The sequence below is a fragment of the Orbicella franksi genome, chromosome 5 (assembly GCF_964199315.1).
Source record: "Orbicella franksi chromosome 5, jaOrbFran1.1, whole genome shotgun sequence".
In the NCBI taxonomy this organism is placed as follows: domain Eukaryota; kingdom Metazoa; phylum Cnidaria; class Anthozoa; order Scleractinia; family Merulinidae; genus Orbicella; species Orbicella franksi.
The window spans coordinates 28,095,348-28,120,335 of record NC_138149.1 but is presented as its reverse complement, the minus strand read 5'-3'; the positions used below and the strand labels follow the sequence as shown (position 1 = coordinate 28,120,335).

At 40.3% G+C, this 24,988-nt stretch overlaps 4 protein-coding genes across 6 annotated transcripts; 3 read left to right on the top strand and 1 right to left on the bottom strand.

Moving 5' to 3' along the window:
• Positions 1-211: 211 nt before the first annotated feature.
• Positions 212-4,369, top strand: LOC145487625 (cytochrome P450 3A24-like). The gene is made up of 3 exons (XM_081466442.1): positions 212-297; positions 480-1,028; positions 1,468-4,369. The coding sequence occupies exons 2-3, from the start codon at positions 497-499 to the stop codon at positions 2,448-2,450; spliced, it is 1,515 nt and encodes a 504-aa protein (XP_081322568.1). The 5' UTR covers positions 212-297; positions 480-496; the 3' UTR covers positions 2,451-4,369.
• A 608-nt stretch (positions 4,370-4,977) lies between these two features.
• On the top strand, positions 4,978-9,119 carry LOC145487624 (cytochrome P450 3A24-like). Its single transcript, XM_081466441.1, has 2 exons — positions 4,978-5,532; positions 6,799-9,119. Exons 1-2 carry the CDS (start codon positions 5,022-5,024, stop codon positions 7,767-7,769), a joined length of 1,482 nt encoding a protein of 493 aa, XP_081322567.1. The 5' UTR covers positions 4,978-5,021; the 3' UTR covers positions 7,770-9,119.
• Positions 9,120-14,300: 5,181 nt separating this feature from the next.
• LOC145487665 (uncharacterized) lies at positions 14,301-20,418 on the top strand. Of its 2 annotated transcripts, XM_081466484.1 has the most exons (4): positions 14,301-14,448; positions 16,982-17,201; positions 17,836-17,945; positions 19,397-20,418. In XM_081466484.1, the coding sequence occupies exons 1-4, from the start codon at positions 14,407-14,409 to the stop codon at positions 19,592-19,594; spliced, it is 570 nt and encodes a 189-aa protein (XP_081322610.1). In that variant the 5' UTR covers positions 14,301-14,406; the 3' UTR covers positions 19,595-20,418. The 2 variants fall into 2 exon arrangements, with proteins under 2 accessions (XP_081322610.1, XP_081322609.1); XM_081466483.1 differs by lacking the exon at positions 14,301-14,448 and having other exon boundaries at positions 16,839-17,201.
• A 144-nt stretch (positions 20,419-20,562) lies between these two features.
• Positions 20,563-24,700, bottom strand: LOC145487049 (uncharacterized). 2 transcript variants are annotated; one of them, XM_081465756.1, is made up of 5 exons: positions 24,480-24,700; positions 23,207-23,279; positions 21,959-22,246; positions 21,432-21,512; positions 20,563-20,862 (listed from the first exon to the last, which is right to left on the bottom strand). In XM_081465756.1, exons 2-5 carry the CDS (start codon positions 23,277-23,279, stop codon positions 20,741-20,743), a joined length of 564 nt encoding a protein of 187 aa, XP_081321882.1. In that variant the 5' UTR covers positions 24,480-24,700; the 3' UTR covers positions 20,563-20,740. The 2 variants fall into 2 exon arrangements, with proteins under 2 accessions (XP_081321882.1, XP_081321883.1); XM_081465757.1 differs by lacking the exon at positions 24,480-24,700 and having other exon boundaries at positions 23,207-23,633.
• Between the last annotated feature and the right edge of the window lie 288 nt (positions 24,701-24,988).

The following is a 24,988-nucleotide window of genomic DNA, read 5'->3' as shown; positions in this document are numbered from 1 at the left end:
TCTTAACGTCCAGTTGATTTCAGTACGAATCTCGTTCAAGCCTTAATGTTTTTTTTTCGCAACAGCCTACGTTACGCACATAAATTCGGTGATTATTTCATTTCTAAAAGTATTACTGTAAGATTACGCAACTGATATATTATGCAAATAAACAATACAAATCACAAAAGACGTCACGGTATCATTACATCTGCAGGCAATTGTTCTAGCAGTTCAAAACACGTTTGTCGCAGATACTTATCCAGCGTCCAGTGAATCACCTCATCTGTTGAAGGTTTATATTGTAGAATTATAAAGGTAAGTTGTATTTGTAACAAGTAATTACTGTTCATGCTTATGAACAGAATCAATATTGCAATGAGTTGCCCCGCGATGATGTGATGTTGGCATTTTCTATGTAAACAAGACGTATTAGTGTTTCTTTTTAATGTTAATGGATCCACTTCTCTTCGTTCAAGTCTTTTTTCTGATTCTCTAAGGTGAAGAGGATCTGACAATGAGGGCACTGCTACAGCAGATGCTGCCATTGGAATCTCTCGCTCATCCTGTTGCCATCGCGTCGCTTGTACTCCTGGTAGCGTTGTTTCTCTACTGGTATGGAACGCGAGGCTTCGCAGCCCTCAAGATACTCAACGTCCCTGGTCCCAAACCTATTCCGTTCTTCGGAAACTTTCTTGAAGCGAGGAAATATGATGGTCTGCATCTCATGCATCTCGACTACCTCAAGAAGTACGGTAAGGTTTACGCCATCTGTCTGGGTGGTAAACCTTCGCTCGTCGTTGCAGATCCAGAGTTGTTGAAGCAGATAATGATCAAGGACTTTCCAAACTTTCGCAATCGTTTTCAAGTACAAAGCCCGCGTCCACCGTTTAACAAGGACCTCTTAAATGCGAAAGACGAGACTTGGAAGAGGATCCGTAACACGCTGACCCCCACGTTCAGCGCGGGAAAGATGAAGCTGATGGTGCCATTGATCGAGAAGTCGTGCGACACTCTGCTGGAAAAACTGGAGAAAATTGCTGATTCAGGTGAATAATGAATTGAGTTGTTGCTCGTCACAAATTAATTTAATCATGAATAGGTAGCTGAGGTGTAAGGTATTCCCTGAGGTACTTTGAAAAGGAGATAATAGTGACTTTGTAGTACATTCAAGGAGCTCAGTCACGGTAATTTGGTCTAATTACCGGGGTCTAATTTCAATTCGTTTGGTCACGTGCAAAATTTATAACAGTTTACTGAGATAGGAAAACAGCAACGAGATGATAATAAACCATAAAAGAACAAGGATGGTTAGGGATGGAGAGGATTGACACGGATTATTGTGTCGACACACGGTGTATGTGTGTCCACGGAGTGTGTGTCTTCAGCCTGACCCGACTATCCGAGTATGGTGTGACACAAACGCGTGACACATACGTGACATATCAGTTGTTATTCAAAAATCTAAATGCGTGTCCTGTTTTGCAGATAAAAGTGTAAATATGCTGGACTGGTTCAGTAGGCTGACGCTTGAAGTGATTCTCTCCACGGCTTTTGGGGTGGACACAAGCATTCAATTGGGGGAAAACAAGGAATTGGTGGAAAAAGCCAAAGCGCTGTTCCAAATCCCTACTATCGTCCGACAGATAGGCCGATTTCCCCTTGGTAATTCTCTCTTTCGGCTAATATTGTCTCGACGTGGCAACCCAGCAGTATATCTTAAAGACGTTGCGGAAGATATCATCAAAAGCCGGCGCCGGCAGGGGCTGACGGGACGGAAAGACCTGCTCCATCTCATGATGACCGCCAACGAAGAGACCACGGTGGAAGGGGTCAGCAAACTTTCTGACGAAGAGATTATTGCCCAGGCAATCGTTTTCCTATTGGCTGGCTACGAAACGTCGAGCAACACGTTGAGCTTTACTCTGTATTACCTGGCTCTAAACCAAGATGTTCAAGACAAGTTGAGGGCAGAGATCAAAGAGGCCGTGGAGTCTAATTCCAAGAGAAAGCCTCTGTACGAACTGGCCCAGAACATGGAATACCTTGACTGCGTCATCAAGGAGTCTCAGCGACTTTGTCCGCCTGGTGCATTCCCAAATCGGCAATGTGCTGAAGACTACGACCTGAATGGAATCCACATTCCAGCTGGTACGGAAGTCGTGATTCCCATATACGCCCTTCACCATGACCCTGATGCCTGGCAAGACCCGGAGAAGTTCGACCCCGAGAGATTCCGCGGCCCCGCAAAAGACACCATCCATCCCTTCCAGTTCCTACCGTTTGGTGCCGGGCCCAGGAACTGCATCGGGATGAGGTTCGCCCTGATGGAGATCAAGGTCGCACTGGCGCGAATCCTGATGAATTACAAGTTTGTGGCATCGCCTGAAACTCAAGTTCCTCTGAAAATCCATGCCGGCATTACTTTGTCGGCAAAAGATGGCGTGTTAGTCAGAGTTCAGTCTATATAAAGTTAAAAGAGTTACTTTTTTCAGTGACGCCATAAGATGATAGCAATGATATATCACACCATGATATGGCTGTGCTTTTTGATGCTAATTTTAATAATCGCATGTTTACACTCGACCCTACCTGCCCAAGCCAATTGGAATTCAGTGATTATGCCTGGCATATTCTATAAACAAGCTACAACTCATCGTTTACGCGATCAATCTTGCCCGAGACGGGACTCTCCCCAAAAAGGACCGGGGTGCTCGTGGGAAATTTTGAAATGAACCCCTAAGATGTACCAAGATCCTGCTTTGTGGGCGTGGCTTGAAATTTTTTTGCATCCCTAAGAGATACCAATTCTAAAACAACACGTTTTTTCGTCATATTTCGTTCGGCTCAATACCCTAAAAGGTACCGCGAAAGTTCCCGCTTGGGCCTTTTTGAGACTGAACACTCTAAGAGATAACAAAACTGCTTTTTTTAACCCCTAAAAAGTTTGAAGAGCACCCCCGTTTTTTATGATAGTACACTCCTCGGGAAATCTTGTCCTTAGAGCCCACTTTTCTTTTGTTTATCGCTGCGAATTCGGACTTTTGCCGGTTCTGATTTTTGAGCATTTACACTCGACTGAATAACTATAATAATTCTACATGATCCCTTTTGTTCGTTTAGCATTGATTAAGGGTATAATTTGCTATCAAAGTGGTTTTAACTCGACCTGGCAGGTGATAAATATTCAGTTCCAGTCTACGTTGAATGATAATAAATCTTAACTTGAGAAAAGAAAGACAACAAACAGTCAGTAATTGTCCTGTCATATAAAATATTTTTACTAGATTTTTGATAAGACATTATTGAAACTTGCAACCAAGGGCGTCAGTGCAATTTCACTTCCAACCAGTGTTACAGTGTTTCCAATTTATGTCAAGGAAAAAAGTTTTATTTCTTTTTTCATGAAATTGAAACAGCAGAGTGGTTTTATTTACAATATGTTTGAGTTTATCTCAATTTGTTTTCACCTTTTTCAGCTTTTCTTGCTAAGTGCTTCTGATTAAAATATTTGTAAAAGTTATATTACTTTCCATGAAGGCAACTTATTTTTTTTGGGATAGTACATCTTGTGCCTTTTGAGATGAGATATAGCAATATAAACTGCATTGCTGAAAATACTTGCAAAGATATCAAATAAAGAATACAATGTGTTAAATTTGAAGTTTTGGCTCAGTACAGAGAGGTGTTAAGGTTTCAATTCCAGCAGGAGTCCTAAACGTTGATTCAGTTGTGCAAGTAATGTGTGTAAAAGGGCGTAAAGATGTTAAAGCAGCCAGGCAAAGTTGTGTTTACAAACGGGCAAACCATCTCGTAAAGACATACGGCCATGTCTGTCGAACTGAATTGAGATTGACAGCGGGGTACGCTAAGATTCCATTTTCCATTTGACATTTCCTATGTAGAGAAAAGAATCATTTTAAATGAATAGACTTTAAACTTTTAAATGGAAATCGCTTGTCATTTCAAGGCGTTCAGTTAGTTGGGGAGCAGCGCGAAAACGACGAGAGGAAAAAAAAAAATGGTCTTATCGTTTTTCGTGTTACGCTCCGACTGCTGATAAACGCCTGGAAGCCTGTTTCACGCTTTTGAGAGTTTTTAGGAATTTTAACTTTCTGTGTGTAACATGTTCAGCACTATTATGCCAACCACCTTAAAAAATTTCTTTGTCGCTTTCTGTGTCGAACTTATTACACATATTTCAATAAGAAGTCGAGAGAGTTTGTCTGCAACTATTTTGAGCAAAAACGTGTCTGCTGTTAAAATAACAGTGTCATAGAGATTCAAAGTCGGTCAAAGTTCCACACACTTTATTACCAAAATGTTTGCCGAGTGTTTCCTCTAGTTTCCTCTAGTGGAAACACTAACAGCTGACAGGGGTTGGGCAATTCCCACCCCCCCCCCCCGCGCCAAAAAAAAAATTTCTGCACAGCAAAAACTGCTGAAAGAAAAAGAAAAATTGTGCAAGGGGAACCATGGAGAAAAAATCCGGGAAAGCGCTTTTTACTATCCAGGTTCTGCCAAAAACACTTCTCGCACAAGCTATTGCCCACCAAAAGAAAAAAAAAAAAAAATGCACAACCTAAAGATGAGAAAACATTTCATGCCCCCAGAAAATTGTCCAAATAATGGTCAAAATCTTACAAGGTCTGTTATCAGATATTGGTACATTTGTCTATGACCTTTTAATCTTTATTCGGCTGTCGTCGAAGCATCACTGTTTGAGTAAACACCCTCCTCAATCTGTTGGAATTTGCAATTCAAAACCCCTGAAGGTCACGCGATCCACCTGAAGAATCACGCATGTTTGCTGGGAGAATTATTGCAAGACCTTGTTTAAGAGCCAGCCAGCATCCTTTTTGCGTTGTAGGAAGCAATAGAAAACGATTGTTCATCTGAGGAACCTGAAAAAAAGATTAATCTATAATTCGTGACAGAACTTTTTACTCGTGTTTACTTTTCATTGAAGGGAGGCTATCACCATTGAAGCGTGACGTCTGTTACAAACGTGATTAAAACTCTTATGTCATTCGGATCACACAATGGAAATTCAAACGTTTAGCAATTGGGATCCATTGATAGTGTTTTCCACTGTGATTTTGCTGTTGATACTAATCTACTGGTATGGCATGCTTGGTTTCTCAGTCTTAAACCGACTGAATGTTCCCGGTCCAAAACCCCTGCCGTTTGTCGGGAATATTCTGGAGGTGCGAAAGTATGGAAGCATTCATTTGATGATATTCGATTATGTGAGAAAGTACGGCAAGATCTTTGCGATTTCGCTGGGTAGGAAACCATCTTTGGTCGTGGCAGATCCTGAAATGCTGAAGACGATCATGGTCAAGGAGTTTGCGACGTTTCACAACCGAATGATGCCGACTCCACCGCCACCGATGGGTTCAAACGTGTTCTCCGCGCGTGACGAGACGTGGAAACGAATTCGCAACATTCTGACGCCCTCGTTCAGCGCGAGAAAAATGAAGCTGATGGTTTCACTGATAGAGGAATCGTGTGATGTGCTTCTGAAAAAACTTGAGAGTATAGCTGATACTGGTGAGTAGTTGAGATGAACGGGGGGTGGGGTGGGGGGAGGAAACGGGTGGTAGTCTGGTCTGATCTAACAGGACAGCACAAGTGATGTTACATTTGTTCTACTGAGGGTCTTTTAGGGGGTGTGCAACCGTGTCTGTCGGTCGGGTCCCACCCAGTAGTAAGTCACCTCTTCATTCTAAAAAAAATTCACAACAAGTGATTAATTACATAACTTGCAGAATACTAAGTAACAAATCCTCAATCAAACCGGTTATTTCTTGCTGATTTTCCAGAAGACAAGTAACTTTTCTGCTAGAGAAAAAGCTTATTGAGGTATGATGACAAACTTCTGACCTACATGTGATTCAAGTGAGCTTTTCAGACGGGCTCCGCACTCTGCCACTGGGGTCGCAAGACTCTTTCCCTGTTTTAGTGAAAACGTACGGTATCAACAGCGGTTTTGATGCAATATTAGCCAACATTGCTGCAAGAAAATGTCCGTCGTTAGACTATTCCGCTCATTTCACCCGCATCACTGTGTGATAAACACGTTGTGTTTGTTTCCAGAAGAGTACCCAACATTACTGGAGGATTTCTCATGAAAATGCTGCGACTTTTGCGACCAACTCTAGAGACTTAACTCTAAGCAAGTCTGCAGAGAGCCATAACTTGGTACACCGCTGTTTAGAGACGAAATACTGCAAAAATCCACTTGTATGACTTACTCGACTTGATACTCTTTGCCTTTTGTGAGGCATAGGGCTTCCAACATAGCTCCCCACTTGTAAACACTGGGGCCATATCTTGGGGTGCATATGAGTGGTGATAAAACGTTCATGAATGTGCTGTCAAAAAGCGAGTTTAACAAAGTTTCTGATGAGTGATATCTTGCAAAAACAGCCTTTATTACACGGTTTGCTCTGCTTTGCGCTTGCAAACTTATTCATTACTAATTTCTGTTTGAAGTACAATGATATGGCCATGATGTGGGATGAGGGAGGGCATATTTTGGGATGGAAGGGGTCATATATTGGGCTTAAAGCCTTTAGCCTCTAGATTGGAGAAAGGCCTGCTTTTAATTTAGAGGGAGGGCTAAAAGAAACGACTTAATTCATGTTATCTTGTTCAAGAATCAACGGAATGCAGGGACCTTGTTTAGGCTCGAACCAGAAAATTTCGACGTCGAGTCGTTCTTAAGGCATTGTTGTCACATGCAACAAAAATTCTACACGGTTAACAGACGTGAGGTCATTGTGGTTGAATTCACCATTTAATCTGGTTTTGTAGGTAAAACGGTGAACATCATGGACTGGTTCAGCATGCTGACGTTAGAGATTATACTTTCGTCTGCTTTTGGCATCAAAGCTGACGTGCAAACTGATCCAGATGAAAAACTCCTGACGAAGGCAAGGCAGTCATTTCGATTCCCCTTTGTACTGCGCATTGTGGGTCGCTTACCGGTCATTAGAACAGTTCTACGGATGGCCATGAGAGGACGTATGGGCTACTTCGGCACGCTTGCTTTGGAAATGATCCGCCAACGACGAGGGGAAGGTGAGACCAGCCGACAGGATCTGATGCAGCTTATGCTAACAGCCCATGAAGAGTTCACGGTCCAAGGAGCAAGCAAACTCACAGATGAGGAAATTGTCGCGCAGTGTGTGGCATTCCTGTTGGCTGGGCATGAAACCTCGATGATCACTCTCTCCACCACCGCTTACCATTTGGCGTTGTATCCCGACATCCAGGAGGAGTTGCGGAAGGATATCTGTCGGCACACTGAGCACAATCCCAGCGCTACCCTGTACGAGTTGTCGCACGGTATTGAGTACCTTGACTGCGTCATAAACGAAACCCAGCGACTGTGTCCTCCGGCGCACCAGCTGAATCGAGAGTGCGGCCAAGATTGCGAAATCAACGGCATCTCTATTCCCAAAGGTTTGGAGATTGTTATTCCGTTTTATGCTCTTCACCATGATCCTGAGGCCTGGCCAGAGCCAGAGAAGTTTGACCCCGAGCGATTTCGCGGTCCCTCTAAAGACACCCGGCATCCATATCAGTACCTTCCGTTTGGAGCTGGCCCAAGAAATTGCATCGGCATGAGGTTTGCCCTGATGGAGATCAAGATTACGCTGGTGAAAATCTTGATGAAGTACAAGTTTGTGTTATCTCCCGAGACTCAAGTGCCCCTGGCAATGCACGCTGGCAATACGCTCTCTCCACGAGACGGGGTTCACCTAAGGATCGAGACCATTTAGAGCCATCTACAAGAACATCGCCTTTCCTCAGGTACCTTTAGGAAATTATTTTACACCACGGTAGCTTAAACAGAGGCATGACCGGCTATTTCTTCTTATTTTGTAATTATAGTTAGAGTGTTTCAAATCGTGTAACCTACAGTGTTTTTGAAAGAGGAAAATTTGATGCCTGTCTGGCATGGGATCTAACATGGAGTTTAGGAAGAATTAGTGATTTCAAGAAAGCCTTCGACTCTGTAAGTAGAGATTTCTTGTTTCGTACTCTGTCTGCTTTTCATTTTGGACCTTCTTTCATACAATGGATTCACACATTTTATAACAATATATCGAGCTGTTGTTTGAACAATGGTTTTTCCACTGCCCCGTTTGAAGTACAGCGGGGGGTTAGGCAGGGAGATCCGCTATCCTCCTGTTTGTTTATCATTGTCTTGGAGACTTTGACTATTAGTATACGCAGTAACAAAAATGTCTAGGATATTATGGTGGATGGAGAAGAAATTAAATTGGAACTTTTTGCAGATGACGTAACAGCTTTTTTGTTAAATGATAATTATTTATTGAAGTTCTTGGAGCTAAAAAGTTTTGGAGAGTGTTCTTGACTCAAAATAAATCATGATAAGTCAGAAATGATGTTACTTGGAGATTGTGCTTACTCATCACTCAACCATAACCCTTTTAAAAGTACGAAAATAAACGCATATGTTAAAATTCTGGGGATTCATTTCACTTATGATTATCGCATCAAACAAAAGATGAACTTTGACGGATTGATTATATCTATTAAGGATAAGTTAAGGATATGGAGGTGGAGAGACCTCATTATTATTGGCAGAATTCAAATTGTCAAGACATTCATTATTCCAATATTCCTTTATCGAGCAAGCATGATCTGCTTAGACAAAGAACTTGTGAACGAGGCCAACAAAATTATCTTTAACTTTATTTGGAAAGGAAAAGACAAAATCAAACGCCTAGCGCTTATTAGTGATATCGAAGATGGCGGACTCAAAGCTCCACACCTAGACTCCATAATTAAAACCCAGAGAATACTTGTTGCAAACGACTCGCAAGTGAGCAACCCAGCAGTTGGAAAACTATACTTCTGCATTACCTAAAACCTGTTGGAGGTAAAGTTATCCTATGTTGCGACTTTGATGTAAAAACCTCACCCATCAAGCTTCCAGCGTTTTATGAGGAATGCCTTAAATACTTCCCAGAATGCTCTGTAGCAAACCAAGGCAGCTTGCAATACCCCACCAATGTGGATCTTTCAAAAATAATTTTATGGAATAATAAAGCTATTTGTGTGGATGGTAAGTCTGTCTATAGTAATAGGTTAGCAAATGGGTTAGCGTTGGATGCATTCAGACTTACTTGTGTAATTGAAGCTCTTCCAATTCAATGGCGCATTTTTTTGAAAACGTGTAATCATTCTGTCATCGAGCCTTTCAACTTACAAAATCAGGTTCAGTTATATTTAAATGGTCAAAATGTCTTACTTAGCAAAGCCGTATCGAAGATCACATATAAGGAAATTCGAAATAGGAACATTACTCCACCCACAGCTCAACTCGAATACAATGCTCAATTCTTATCTGATGAATTAGACTGGAAAATAATATACAGCCTACCACATCGTGTTGCCTTGGACGCAAAATCGCGCGAATTTCAATATAAACTTCTCAACAGATGTCTTGCCACGAATGTCCTCTTTAGCAAAGTTGGGATAATTTCATCTCCAGCTTGCTCTTTTTGTGGAGAACGAATCTCTTGAACATCTTTTTGTAACTTGCCATTACACCAAGAAATTCTGGGCAGAAGTTATAAAATGGATGGGCAACCTAGATATTGAAATTGAACCTCTTTCTAATAAAGACATAATGTCTGGTATAATGGATTGTAAAAGAAATTTATTTGTAAACAATATTTTGTTGATTGCGAAAAAATAGACTTATTCCTGCAGATGTAACAAAACCAAACCATCCATTATAGTATTAAACGCTAGGATTAAGATGATTCACCGACTTGAAATGATGGTCGCCAAATCTTGTAACAAGTTGCCCATCCGTCTTAAAAAATGGGGCAAGTATATCGAAAACTAATGCAATTATAATCTTGTACTGCGCTTGTCGTTATAATGTTAAAAAAGAGTGAGTGTAATACCTGTAAAGAGGTCCACTGTGTATTATATGTGTATGTATTTGTAAGTGAGTATTGTAAGTAACTCCTAAGATCAAATAAAAAAGTAAAATACAAAAAAAAAAAAAAAAAAAAGAATCAGCGGTACAAATTGTGATTTTTTACTATAGTCATACAGTCATTAAAAGACTTAACATAAGATCTTGTGTTTTCTGCTCATGGACTGTGCATGAATTACGTAATCGTAATGCTTCTATCTGTTAGTTATATTCATAAAATAATAATTTTAAAAATATCCCCAGACCCCCTACAAGGCGCTCGCTTGTACGTCCCCCGCCCAATACCAACTACGCTCCACCATCCCTGAATAACTAAGTTTTTATTAAAGCACCGACGAGGCTAAAAGAGACCAAAGGTCTAAAACGCACCAGTTACGTACTTTACAGGTATAAAAGGCTGAAATGTGGGTAAGAAGCTAATATTTGTCCCAAATGACGCCAACACTGTCTTCACCTAACAGTGACGTAAATTTGACAATTGCAAATGAAAAAATTTCATTTTGGCTCCAGCCACAAAATCAGAGACCGGCTTGACAACTCAACTCAATCAATGCAATAAACAATTACATCTCAAAGGGTACCTTGGTGAAACGTCCGATACATGTCGATGAAAACTGAATAATAGGCTGGTTATTCAAACCAGCCTATTGATCTGATTAACTAATTGATCTGAGATTAACTAGTGCCATATGAAAAAACCTCAGCCGTTTTAGAGCGGTTTTCAATTGAGTGTCGTAAAACCAAAACCAAACCAATTTCTTACCGATTAGACTACTCAGCCACTCTTAAATCGTAGTAAAACCAAAAAGTAATTGCCTAATTACTTTAGACACTCACCTGAAAACCGCTCTGGTCAGTTTTCACCATCACATAGGCATAAGGCATACGCATACGGCAGACGCCTTCAATACAAGCGTAAGCACATAGACATCCGCAAAATGGATAACTGGCACAGTTTCAGAATACAGTAAAACAAGATGGCAGACTTTCGCGTACGCTTATGCTTATAGCAGCGCATTCTCACTTGACATAAAGCACACAATCGCAAGCACGAAGGGAAAAAATCTTTTGTTCTGCTTGTACTTGTACTTATGCTTGTGTCATGGACGTCCTACTGATGCTTATGCCTCTGCTTCTGCTTATCTTGTATTGAAAAGCAGGCTTTAAAAAGGAGCTTTGTCACGGTTTGCATATCTTGTAAAGTTTTGCCTAAATTTTCAAGTTCGTCGTTTGTAATCCGTGTTAATCTTCTCCATCCTCAACCATCCTTGTACCCTTATGGATTAATAATATCTCTTTGTTGTTTTTCTATCTTAATAAACGACTATTTTCAGGTTTCCTTCAATTTAAAAATAGTTTTGTACGCGGCCAAAATAACTTAAGATGCCGTGACTGAGGGACAATTCAGTTAATTTTCTTTCAAGCTGGCTCAACTCGAATTCACGCATAAGTAATTTTTTTTTTATCTTAGGGTGTTTTTTGGATTACTAACCAACTGCATTGTAAAACGTACAAAAAAGAGTTCTTAAAAAAGAATGCAACTTTGGACGGCGACTCTCTGACATGGTATCAATGCAAACGTGCCCGAAATCATACAAGTACCGAAATTAAGAAGGCCAAGCGGAAATATTTCACTGATAATCTAGAGTGCAGGAAATTATATCCTAAAAAAGCGTGGCAATTAAGTAACGATTTGTCCTCACGACATTCAAACAAGGTAAAGGATATTTCGAAAATTAAAGTTCGGGAACAAACTATACCTGAACCTTGTGCGATGATCTAAGAATTAAATCTGTATTTCCCAAGCATCGGTGAGAGACTACCTTCAGAAATACCGTCTTCTAATGCAGAGCCTGAGTCCTATCTCGAACCAACTGAAACTACGTTTTCTCTGAAAGATCCAACGGTGAACGTAGTTCGCAAACCGTTGCTTAAACTAAATGAGAGGAAAGCTGCGGGCCTAGATAATATTCCAATTGAACTTCTAAAGATGGCTGGCAACATAGTCGCACCATCCCTCACACAAACATTTACAAAGTCGATCAGCACTGGTATCTTTCTAGCCGAGTGGAAACGGCAAGGGGTGACCCTTGTTTTCATCACGGAGGGAAAAAGGGGCGACCCAAACAATTGCCTGCCAATATCTATCATTCCGACAGTTGCAAAAATGTTCGAAAAAATTACTTACGACCAGATTTACGAGTATTTTATTGTGGGCGCCCTCAATTTCGTTATGCTGTGCTTCTGCTCATGTCTTAGTGACAACCAGGTTTCAAAGAACTTTGTTCTTTGTGACCTTGGCTCAACTGGAATTCACGCATTAGTAATTATATATCTTAGGATGTTTTTTTATAAGACCATCGAGTTAAGTGTACAGATATTAGTCCCTGATTTGTGAAAACAATGGCGAGTTGTTCCCTTGTTGTGGAAAAAATGGCTGACTAGTTCATTTTGTCTCTTCATCCGTAGAACTAACTGGGACCTGCCTGAAATGTTGGAAAATCGGAAAAAGCGTCTGTCAGCAATAGGTTGTTATGAAGATGCATCTCGTCTCAACGCTCTAAATCTCGAGAGCGTGATTAATTTTTAGATAATCCTCGTGGTCTGTTCATTTAAAGGATTTATGCGCTTTTTATATCAAATCACTGGTCGACGCCAAGATTAAAAAGTGGCTCAATTGAGGTTACACTCGTTCTGGCCATGTATTGTCGAGATCTTCAACTGAACAGTCCATACGGTCATCGTTGGAATCTATTCAAGAGTTTGTCACTTGCAACGGAAGCATAAGCACAAGCTAAGCATAAAGAAGCTAATTCACTAGTAGACACGGTCAAACATAAACATAAGTATAAGAAGATCAAAACCTTGCCTTCTTTTAATGCTTATGCTTATGATTATGTCGCACTTATGACTAGTGGGGACATGGGTTGCATTAGCATAAGCATGAGCATAAGCGAAAGACTTTCAGCCAATCAGCTAGTACTTATGCCACCATGTCCTTTCTAAACGTAACAGCTACTTAAGCATAAGAATAAAAGAACGCTTATGCTTGTGTCGCAGCCGTCTCAAACAGCTCATAATCGGCCTATGCTTATGTTTATGTTTGCGTCGCAAGTGAGAACCGAGCTTTAATTTCATTGCAAACTGATCAGAACCGAAAAACTTAGAATTAAGAAGAGGTTCCCAGAGCAGGGTGAAGTACCTTTACAAAATGTTACAACAGTTACAACTCCAAGGTCAGATTTTCTCTACTCCACCAAATTAGATAAGGATACTCAAACGAAGAAACTTCCAGTTAAGGTTAAAAAATACAGCTCAGATTTGCGAGCTGATGTAGAGAAATAGTTGGCATAATTTTGCCGATAAGACGTCCGATCTAGCCGGCATTTAGGGAAGCTCTGTACACGTGCACACGCCTACACATGTACGCCGGCGATCGTCGCCGATAAGCTATGGCAAAAATCCAACGATATCTCAAGCAGTGCATGATGTAATTTAATTTGTTCTGGGATTTCGATGCTAAAGTATCAACTACCTGAAAGTATCCGCCGCCTGCAAGCTGCTACCTCCTGGCATGGAGACTGATGTGAACTCAACGAAAATGTTCTTGTTCAAATCATTTGGAGGGGCGTGGGAGGGGTTGGAAGACACTCTCCTCCAACAGCAGTGATTATGAAGGAAAACATCCCAAGCGTTTTTTAAGACGTCGCGTGCTGTGAACTCCTTAGGAGATGTCGCGTGTTTAATTGGAGGAAACGCGGCGTTTCCTTATCTCGATAATGTTTTTGGATTAGGGTTAAAGGTGCAAAAACATTTTTCACGGAATGGGTCCTTGTGCAATGGTATTTGTCTTCCCGTACGGTTATTTGCAGTAGGGAAAAAGGTCCAGTTGGTACAGATCAGCCGACTTGTCTTCTTGTGTGGCTATCTAACTTTTTTGCATCTGGTAATGACGAAGAACAGGTTGTATTCCAGGAACAGGAAATGTCTTTTCCTAATGTGATAAAGTAATAACTGTTAATCTAAAGCTGTTCATAAAGTTTTTTATAGGGATTTTTTTTCATGACGTATTAATTACACAGTTTGCAAAGCTCGAGCTAACAAGCTTAAAATAATCATGTGCTCAAATAATGCGCCCTGTTGACAACCGTTTAATTAACTCGTTCCCTAGTTAACGCCAGAAAGTTAACAGTGCCGCCACTCATAATAAACCATGCAAGAGGGTTAAAAATATCCAAATTAGCGCTCAGAGGGTACTTCTTGGTATTTTTCCGAGGTGCACCCCTATCGTAGAAGATATAAATTGCCAGCAGTGTTTTCATTTGCGTGGGAGGAGAAATTCTTCATCGATGGGTTTTGATGGAAGAAGAACAAACTGAAAGTAACATCAACTCAAGCTTGTATAATTAATACCTGGTTTGTTACTTGTCCTTTACGCGATGAAGGTCTTAGAGATGACAGATTTGGCTTTTACACGAAAGGTATGACTTTCTATCCCTAACGAAGTTAGAATGTAGAGAATGTGAACGCAGTTAGAATGTGAGATGCTGCTTGAATGGGGGCATGAAGAAGGGTGAGAATGACTCCTGGAATTGCCACAACTTGGCACAGACCTACGAGGTTTATTGTTAACATATCCATGAATGTCAGTTGAGAAATGTCTTAGTTGTTAGCGATGAGATAAAGTTGGTGCAAAAAGCTGTAAGGCAGCTTGTTTGCATTTTAAGAATGTGTTTTTTTTATAATATTATCTGTAAAAAGGTGCCTAAGGGACAAAGAGGTCGAGTGAGAGAAAAGGCATCAAAATAAAAACCGATGACCGGTTAGAAATCGGGTTTTTTTCATCATCTCTGCAGCAGATTCAAGGCATAGCCGAGGATCTTGCCAATGTCTCTGTGTATGTTACTGTACTGGATAACAAATGTAAGGAACTGTTACTGAGGGCTGAAAAAAAAAAGACATTATTAACTGTTCCAAATGCAATGAGAAAAGCACCCGTCAGGTGTCTGGGTAATTCAGCAGCCCATACAACCGCCGGCTATTCTGGTGAAAGGTAACAAGTAAAATTGGGTATTACAACTAAAGATCTAGATGCAAAGCAGAATCCGGCACCTTCGCAGCCACTTAGAGTAGCTTTTAAAGCAACGATTATCCATATGATGTCCGAATTCAAGCCATTTCATACAAACTCTTGCCACAACTTATGCAAACATCTCCTTTAGTGGGTGTGAGGCGTCAAGCCATTATTTTCTCTGCGTGGAATGCGATCCGTTTTATCTTTCGTGATCAAGACATTGTTACAATCTCTCAAACATTGAATTTGGTATTGTTTTTGTTTTTCTTTTCTCTCAGCTTTGAACTTGAATTTCTTAGTTGGGATTCCTCTTCCAAAAAAACTTCGATTGCAATGATCTCTGAATTGTTCTTAACTGTGGGAAAGTTTGGATGAGGGTAGTTTTGCCAGACTCACAGACCCGACATGCGCAATGCTAAATTAGTGGTCCTGTTGGACCAAAAATGTTAATTTTTTTATTTCGTTTTGATAAATAGAAACAATAAAGAAACTCTTCTACACTGGAAAGACAAGTTCATTGATTCCTTCTTTCAGACTGCGAAGTACTTAAAAGACAATATGGCCTAAAAATGGCTTTCTAAAGGACACAAATAGTTTCGTGATAGACGACCCTTGTTTTGGAGGTAAACATTCCTTGGGACCTTGAACAGAGGCGGTTAATTGTTCGGCGATCAGTTAATATTTTTGAGGTCAAGAGCTATTTTTGACTACTTCAAAAGAGCTTTTATATAGCTGTAACTTTCGCGGGGTCAGTCATCAAATTGACCCGCTGTCCTATTAAATAATGATACCGAGTGGAACAGAACTAAAACGAACATTTGCAAGAGTAAAAGTTTGCTGGCTCGCTTATTCAAATCAAAGTTATGTTAGATTTCGAGGTAAAATAACGGAACAATTTTTTTAAAAAACAACAACAACAATAGAGATAGCGTGCGGGTCCTGGTATAGAGTTAGAAAAGACATCAAGGAAGACTTTCGTCACTTTTTAATTGGTTATGGAACGAACAAGAGACCGCGAGCACGTGCCACACTCGTGCTGTAAAAAACTCCCACTCTATTTAATACTTCACGATAGCAGTGATTATCCGATCATCCGAGCATGGCAGTAACTCAGGGAGAAGTTAGATTTTGACAAGCAGACCTAAGGGCTTTTTGAACGGTATTCTTTTTTCAAAGCCTTTGCTGAGACCACGTGGAATGCGCGTGTGTATACAAAGTTCATCTCTAATACTGACACCGGCTCCTGTCGTACAGGAAATCCGCAAATCTTATTGGTTAACCCCGTCGCATACCAAGACCCTGCTTGAAGGGGAAAATTAGAGAAAAGTTGTGGGTTCAGTCAAATTACTTTATTGACACTAATCGCTTTACGAAGGCTGTCGATACAATCTTCGTTTTGGAGATGCAGCATCTTGAAATTTGATCTTGTTTGTGAAAACCCAAAGTACGGTGATTCCCAAATGTCCGGCAAAAAAGAGTTACTTTACTTTAATTTTCTATCACCAGATTAGTCATCTCTAAGAAACATTTCAGACCAGAAAACTAAGAAAACATGTATAAGAGCAAAGTCCTTCAGTTTTCTTAAGATTATTTCCTCGTAAATCATCGCGTTGATAGTCGCGTTGGAGTTGGACTTCGACTTGAGCTTCGAGTTGGTAAGACTGCACACTTTTGTTTCAAAAAATATATTGTTACCATTGCCATTATTGAGAGCTAACGATAAACAGGCTATCCGGGGGCGCTATTTATAGGAGGCCCACAGAACGTACTCTATTGATTAACCAAACGGAAGTCCGGGTAGATCTAGACCTCCAAACGCTCGCTCGAGCTTTTGGCATGAATGGCATTCCCATTTTATCAAGGCTGTTGGTCTTTCTATGTATTTCCTTCATAGGTTCATGGATTTCTTCATTAATTGCAGAACATCTTCGTCTTTACAGGTTCAACTCGCTTGCCTTTTAACAGCTGTAATCTCTTGCTGTTGCTCTGGAAAGCCACAAATGACAAAATGCCTGATTCAATCTTATTTCCGACAGAAGCAAGGCAGTGGAACTTCGGGGAATGGAAACCTACTTCTTGTCCATTTGCAGTCGCACGCGCCTTTTACTCCGACTCGGTTGTCCTTCACTGGTTCCTGCAATGACTCTGCAAACAACACCGGTGAGTGCTCTGCGATGCATACGTAGAGAACTCTAAGTATTAATTAAGTAAAATGGCTTAAGAAAATAATCCTCTATGAACTTGTGGACGCGACCTTTTGTAGATAATTAGAGAGTTCCAAAACAGGCCGACTTTTCGAGCAACTTCTCACGCAAGGAGAGACGAAGAGGGACTGACCTTAAATTTTTGTTTGTGATTAACGAGAAAAGAAAGAGCAACACTTCCTGAACGAATCATTTTAACTTCCACTCAATTATTTCTTCTGCTAAGAGAAATGGTGACTAAAAATGCCCCATTCCCTCCATGAGATGTGCCTGCAGGGAATCATGGTAGTTGTATTCATCATCTTGGACTGGAAGTTTCTTTTGATGAATACAACTACCGTGATTCCCTTCAGGCACATCTCATGGAGGAAACTGGCCATTCATTGAGTGTCACACTACACACCAATGAAAATCTTTCCCTAAATGAGAGATTTCTCCTCAAATAAGAATTGCTTTTTGACGAGAGGTTAAACTAGAAAATGGGTGCTGATTGAATGCAAAACAGCAGCGAATTATTAAGTTCAATTATGTATTACTCTTACATGTAAAAATCTTGCAGTCAAATTGATTTCTTGTGTTGTTTGTTACAGAATTTCTGATGGTCAAAAAAATCATAAACAGATCACTAATTGTCACCTTGCGATGGAATTATAAACAACAATACGCGATAGCATTTAGAAATAAGACTTTGATCATCGAGGTAAGAAACCATTTTTCGCTTCTTTCATTGGGAATCGAAAGAACCCGCAAGATAATTAATAGCTTAATAAGGAAGGTAACTGCTATGTGAAAATTTATTTTAGGATATTAAGTGCTCAGACTGCTTTTATTTTGCGTTGGGCTCTCATGCAAAAGTGTAATTTCCGACGAGTTGACCTACAGGACAACAACAACAACAACGAGGATGCTTTCCATTGGGATAAAAGCGGAAAAGTTTGGTTGCCGGTTTCGTTCGGGAAGAAAATGTTCCATGTGACATTTCCCCCAAAAACCCGCTATTTTGATTGAGACGCCAGAACTGGCATGGCCATGAAAGCCGAATGGAAAAAGATGCAAAATAGTAAATAAATAGGAATTTTAGTAAATCGTATGGTGTAATCGTCCGGGTAAGGGTAGTTCTGAAAAGAACTGTTGTTGGTGACTGACGTTTCGACAACCTAAGGGGAAGTCATCTTCAGAGTCAAGTAAATAGTGTTTGTCAGTCGATGATGTTATAAGTCCGGTCTGTTGAAAGTGACTGGTCAGTTTAGCCATGATGGTATTGGCTGAAAGACTTGTGTAAAGTTTGTCATCAGTCATTGGTCCGTATATTATTAGTCAAATTGGTCGGTTTTAGGTCCGTCTATTGTTAGTCAAATCGTTTGTAAGGCGCTGGTAGTTTTTGACATCTGTTAAGAGGCGTTTGGTCTAAGGTAGTGTACCAGCTTTCCAGAGTCAGGATAGGAATTTTCTTTTGAAACGTACCAACCGGAAAAACAACGACGAAAACAAAAATGCCCATTTTTCGGGAATTTTCCTTAGGGACAAATATGTTATTCAATTTATGTTGTTCCTAATCTTCCCTGCTTCTAAAGGATACAACTATAGGATAAAACTAGAGGGACTGGAAGGGTTAAAGTGAGAACTGGGATTTACCAGGAGCCCATGACCTGGATTTACCTATTTCTTCACTACAAAATGAGATTTGCGTCATTGGCAATGGGAATCACAAAGAAATACAGGGAATTAGGCTGGAATTTGAACAAAAAATAGTTTAGGAAATGGCAAAATTTGGGTTGGGAAATGGGATCTGCACAAGGTTTGGGCTGGAAAAAGGCCTTTATCCTACCCTTGAGGAACCTCTGTATATACGTGTAGGCCAGATTGAATCGTTCTTGTGATTCTTTAAACGAAGCGTTAAATGACGCGATGCGATCTATGCGAAGCGGCTTGTTTTAAATGACACTTGAATGCACTTTCGACTGGGCAAACCTGTAGAGTATCATCAATCATCAACGCATTCCCAAAGAGGGCATGGAAAATACGGTGCAAAAGGAATTCTGTGTAAACAAGGCGAAGGATCGAAACTTGAGAAAGTGATTGCACAAAATCCAGGGCAGTTTATTTATTTCAATAACTTAAAGAACTCTAATTGCATTTTTCTTTTAACAGCATATCGACAAGCTCACCCATTACGACGAATTCGTATTCAAGTGTGCCACAAATGCCTGCATTTTCAATACCTTGAAGAACGTCATGTCTCTCGCCTACGTCAGCACCAATAGCGATGGAAAACCATCAGTTAGCGTCAATCCTTCTGATGTCACAACATGGTTAAATATCCTGAAACCCAGTGTGTGTTATAACTGATATCGCGCAGTATATCATAACTTTTTATTTATTATTTTGGTCCCTTTTAAGTCATTTTTTCCTACGCTAAAGGCCGATAATTTAGATTTGGGAATTGGTGACAAGTTTGCAGTTGGAGTTTCCCTTTAATCCCAATGCTAGCTGCTTGACCAAAATGGCGGCGATAAGTTCATTTTGAACAGGGGGACTGTAGTCTAGCTATGAGTTCGATCTTTGGCCGATTGTTGATAAAACATCACAATCATAATCAAGCTACATTGTCCAAAAGTAAAGCAGGTATTGGAGGCCAGGTTTGGAATTCCAAAGCGGCAATAAAAGGGACCGTGCGCCATATGTAGTAAGAAATGCGTCAAATATCCACTTTGGAACCCCTTCGATATGATGTTTTTACAATTTCTATTCCTTTTGAAACTTTTTAAATAGTTAAAAAATACATTGAAGGCCCTTGTCAAATTTCAGTCCATTTTTAAGATATGGTAAGTTTGGTTACACTGAAGATAGTTTCATGAGGATCTGGTGTATTTAGATGTACAGTGTATGTAGGTAATAAGAAATGTAACTCGTAAGCCATGGAACGTTTCCCATATTGAGAAATGGAAATAGAAAATGTGCAGAAATGTAGATAAGATAACTATTACCATGAGAAGAACCAGTTACAGTACTCATGTTGATGATCATGGAAGGCACGAAATTATGTATGTAACTAACGATTTTCGACTCAATAAAGACACTGAAACTGATTGAGTTTGCTTTCTCAGTGAGTAAAAATTAGTGAGCTTCAATGAAATTCAAGAAAGCATCAAATATATGGTTTTTATGGTTTGGAATGTTTTTACACAACTGTTCATTTGTTATAATTATATATATAAACTTCTAAATGGGGTGAATAAAGTGTGTTGTTGTTAACCAGAGAAAACGGGACACCTTTATTTTGACAAATCATTTTATTAGTGAAAAAGACAGCTCACACAAAAACCAAACAAGTTTCTTTGACAAATCTTTTTATTAGTGAAAAAGGAAGTTCAAACAAAAACCAAACAAGTGTGTTTTGACAAATCATTTTATTAGTGAAAAAGAAAACTCCATTCTCAAACTGTTATAAACTAAAGCAACAGGATCGCTCAAACGCAACTTGTCTTCAGGTACTCAGCGACGGCAACATGGCGGCGGGCAGGATCGGATGCATGTGTGAGTACACACGACTGGGCAAGGGCCTGGCATTGGTGGTGGAGCTGGGGGGCCTGCAGCACCGGGAAGACCGGGAGGTCCTATAAATGACAGAGAGAGAACAAATTATATTTTGAAACACTTTCGGACTGATAGTGTCTCTTCTAGCTCCAGATCACATGACAAGTGCACCATCATTTTGTGTCATTAGTTGTTGAGTGTATTTGTACGTTAGCCGTACGTTGTGCGAACATGTGGCGTCAACAAAAAATAAAAACTTGTGGGAAATTATTGCAGAAAGGGCTCTATTCTAATTCAAGTAACATGTCACCGCAATTTGGAACATGTGGCACTGTTCGGCTACAAATGCAATGTATGGTTTCAGTTTCAGTTGAGATAACAAATCGAAGACGCTAAATCTTTGAGAAAAGTTGTTGGATTTAGAAGCCAGCAGCCCAAGTTTTCTCGTAAGAAGTTGCACTCTCGGCAGCATAATAGACAGGCGTCCTGTAACATGTCCCAACTTTGTTCGGTTTGGCAATTTTGAGGTTTTATCTTAAGAAAAATTTGGATCACGGATCTTACCTATAATCGGGTTGTAATTTGATGCTTTTCAGAATCCTTTTATTGGATCTTTTATTTGCACAATTAGTAACAATTATTGACTAACCAGGTGGTCCAGCATCGCCTGGCGCGCCTTGGTTTCCGGGGGGTCCTGGAGGTCCCATGGGGCCATCACGTCCGGGGGGACCTATGGTTGCAGAAACACAATCGGTTGAACAAGAGTAAGTCGTGTAGTCACCTCTACTACGCACAACATACGCGACATACATTATTCCTGCAAGCAGATGGCCGCTGATTTTCTCTCACTGGTCTCTCGTTATTGAACAATACTTCCATACTTCTACATCACCATTCATATTTTTACGCCTGGCCAGCTCTGGTGCTTGTTGCATAACTCTCTTTCTTTACATGTGCCTACAGTTAGTTTCCTCTCAGAAATATCTTGTACTCGTTCGTTACAATGAGGCACAACGAGGCACAATGAGGCACAATGAGGTAGAACTGAGAGCTGAGAGTTGTTCGAAATTTTCGCTGTCAGATTACAATTGAACCGTTTTTCAAAATTTACACCTGAGTTCGAGATCTGCAAAATACACTGGTAGTTGAGACGTCCAGACTCTCTACAATGCCTACCTGCTGGGGCCCCGGGAAGTCCGGGAAGACCGACAGGGCCTGGAAGTCCGATGGGTCCGGAAGGCCCCTTAGGGCCATCTGGTCCGGGTGGTCCTTGTGGTCCCATTGGTCCATCCATTCCGGGAGGACCAGGTGGTGGCGGGGGAGGGGGAGGTGGTGGTGGAGGTGGTGGTGGTGGGGGTGGTGGAGGAACGGGTTGACAACATTGTACATTACACGAAGGAGCACAGGATGCAGGACATCCTGGCGGACACGGATTGGGGCTTCTTTTGTAGTGCCGTAGTTGTTCTGCAACAAAGAAAAAAAAAAGACAAACACATAAGAATTGCGAGGATCTGCAGCCAAAAACTTTAAACGGATGAGAGGTTTTTTTACAAGCAGCCCAAATATTATGACCAGTTATGACAACAGGTGTTATGCCATTAACTGAATTAATTATTTCGGTTTGTGGTTCTACAAAGCGATGCACCTTTCAAGGTGAACAAAACAGCCCTTATTTTCCTCTTGCAATACTCTGACAACAATCGGGTGACGAGAACTTAGAAAATCGTCAGCTATATGAACCAAAACAAACATTAAAAGGGAATTCATTTGAATCAGTACAGAGAATTTTATTTCGACCATGAGAAAGGTATAGTTGGTTTAATTAGGAAATGCCACTCCAAATGATTTTATCTACGAAGCCCTCAATCTATTCGCAGTCCACTGGAATAAGAAATATAGAAATGAAAAGCACTGCGAGGGACATAGGGTTAAACTTAATCCTTAAGGGAATGGACTCGAAAAGGTTTTCTGTCCATGAAGTTCTTACTCTACAGACAAATTAATGTAATAAACTAGTCTATCTTGAATCTATAAAATGAAAGCAGCTTTTCCATGATTTTCTTAAAAAAAGCAAACCGAGAATTCCTCAACAGAACTCCTCATTACTTATGAATGATTAACGGTGTCGTCTTGAGCCAGAAATAGAACGGGTCACCTTCAGTTGACCAATCAAAGACGATCGTTCCATTCAACTAGCACACGGCTGGTCATTTTCAGTTCAAAGAGTATTAACACCGTGATAAAAAAGTCACATCATAATTTCACTTTTCCCTCCTGGCTTTATTCCGTATTACTTTTTTGCATGCCTTTTTTTCTTGTCTAAGAAATTCCCGAGGAAGCTCTTTGCAGCTGCAATGAATCCGATGCAGTAATAGCCAGTGAGATAATGAACTGTTTGTGCTAAACACACGTTAAACGTCTTACCGAGTGACGTCGCTGAGGCGAGTGAAGCGATGTAGAGGACGGAACCCAACACCAGCAGTAAGCGTAAACCCATCTAACAAGAGAAAAAGGACATTTTTGTTATGCCACTTATTGAGACTCCCTGAGCAATTTTATTTCCCGTAGATTGGCATCTAATTTCTCTTCGCAATATCATGACACTGACAAGCAGACAGGTTGTGAGAATAAAGAAAATCGTCAACCAGAGGACGTTGTCTCGTTTAACCACCGAATTCTCTGGGCAAGCATGAAAAAAATATGGGTCAAACAGTAAAGAAAAATGCCACTTCAAACTTGCCCGTGAGCGAGTTTAATAATTTTGCATTTGGTCGACGAATGTAGTGGTAAAAGTGATATTTTTCAAAGTTCACGAAGCTATGAAAACTACACGAAAGAAAACACGCTAAAATGAAAACAAACTACGAGAAAAGTGAAGAAAGAGCACAACAGTTTTATAAGAGGACTTAAACATGTCTGATAAAAAAATGCTTGATTCTTAATTTTATCTACCTTTCCACATTTAATATGTGCATCATAAATTAGAATACGTGTATCCGAAGTGGTGAGATCGTTTGTGTTAAAAAAAACCTGATTCTTGCTTAAAAACGATTATTTTAGCGTCCGTTAAATCTCTATAACTCGACAAAACAGAAAGGCTAGTATCCCAAAGATCATTATGTCAAAAACAGTATCGGTAAATCAACAGCGAACTTATCAAGACTTTCTGGGCAACAAGCGAACCTTTAGTAATGGATTGCGTTGTCGTTCTCAGATGCAATTTATTTGCAATCACATAATTTTTTTTTCTAGCCATCTAAGAGGTTTCGATGAGATTGAAAGCCGGAAAGCGTTTTGGTACGCGAATCATTCGGTGACCATGAAATCCTTGACTGGAAACAAAAGCGCCCTATTTATTGCTAAATTTGAAATTTAAAAAGAGGGAGAGAAAAATAATAACAATGTTTAGAGCCAAAAGAGTAAACTTTAACAATGTCCTAGAAATAATGTATGCTTATTTTTAATTACGGATGTAAACAGATCAAGCAACAATTAATGTATCCCCATAAATCCAAAACAAGTGTCTTAAATCAAAATATCGTAACTCATTCTACACTGAAATTTATAAATAAAGCCAGTGGGGGACCCAGAATGTTGTGAAAAGTAATTACCAAACGATATGGCTATTCCTGAGAGGAAACAAAAATGTAAAAAGCAAGTAAAAAGTAAGTAAAAAGCAAAGTGCCATAGTGCTTACCCTTGCAGTTGCAAAGCTGTCGGCGAATATGGCTCGCGTCTTTCAACTTCAGGCCCTTAAACGTCTCTACGCCGCTGAATAATTAATTACTTTCTTTTGAGGTTCATCTGGTCTTTTAACGCTTCAAGAGCTCAAGCCGGCTGGTAGAGCAACGAAACTGATCAAGCATTCGAGAGCACCGTGTCTTGGAAAAAGAAGGCTTGATCGACAGTGTAGTTAAGGACATTTCCGCTGCAAAAACTGTCTGACCGCATTTTTTTTTTAACGTGAGGTGTCACCGTCGTGCCGGTACAAACAGCAACCTTAAAGGTTCTCTTACATTTTTACCGATATTACGTCATTTAGAAAGGGGTTGGGACGAATCCACTGCCCGAAAAGCAGGTTACACATTGAAAAAATGACGATCAGAACAGGTGGCAGTTTGCACTTACGAGATTCGTTTCGAAGAAAGGCAAGAAATGCCAGATAAATGCGCCAACGACTAAAACGGAAAAGGGGGCCCTGAAGCC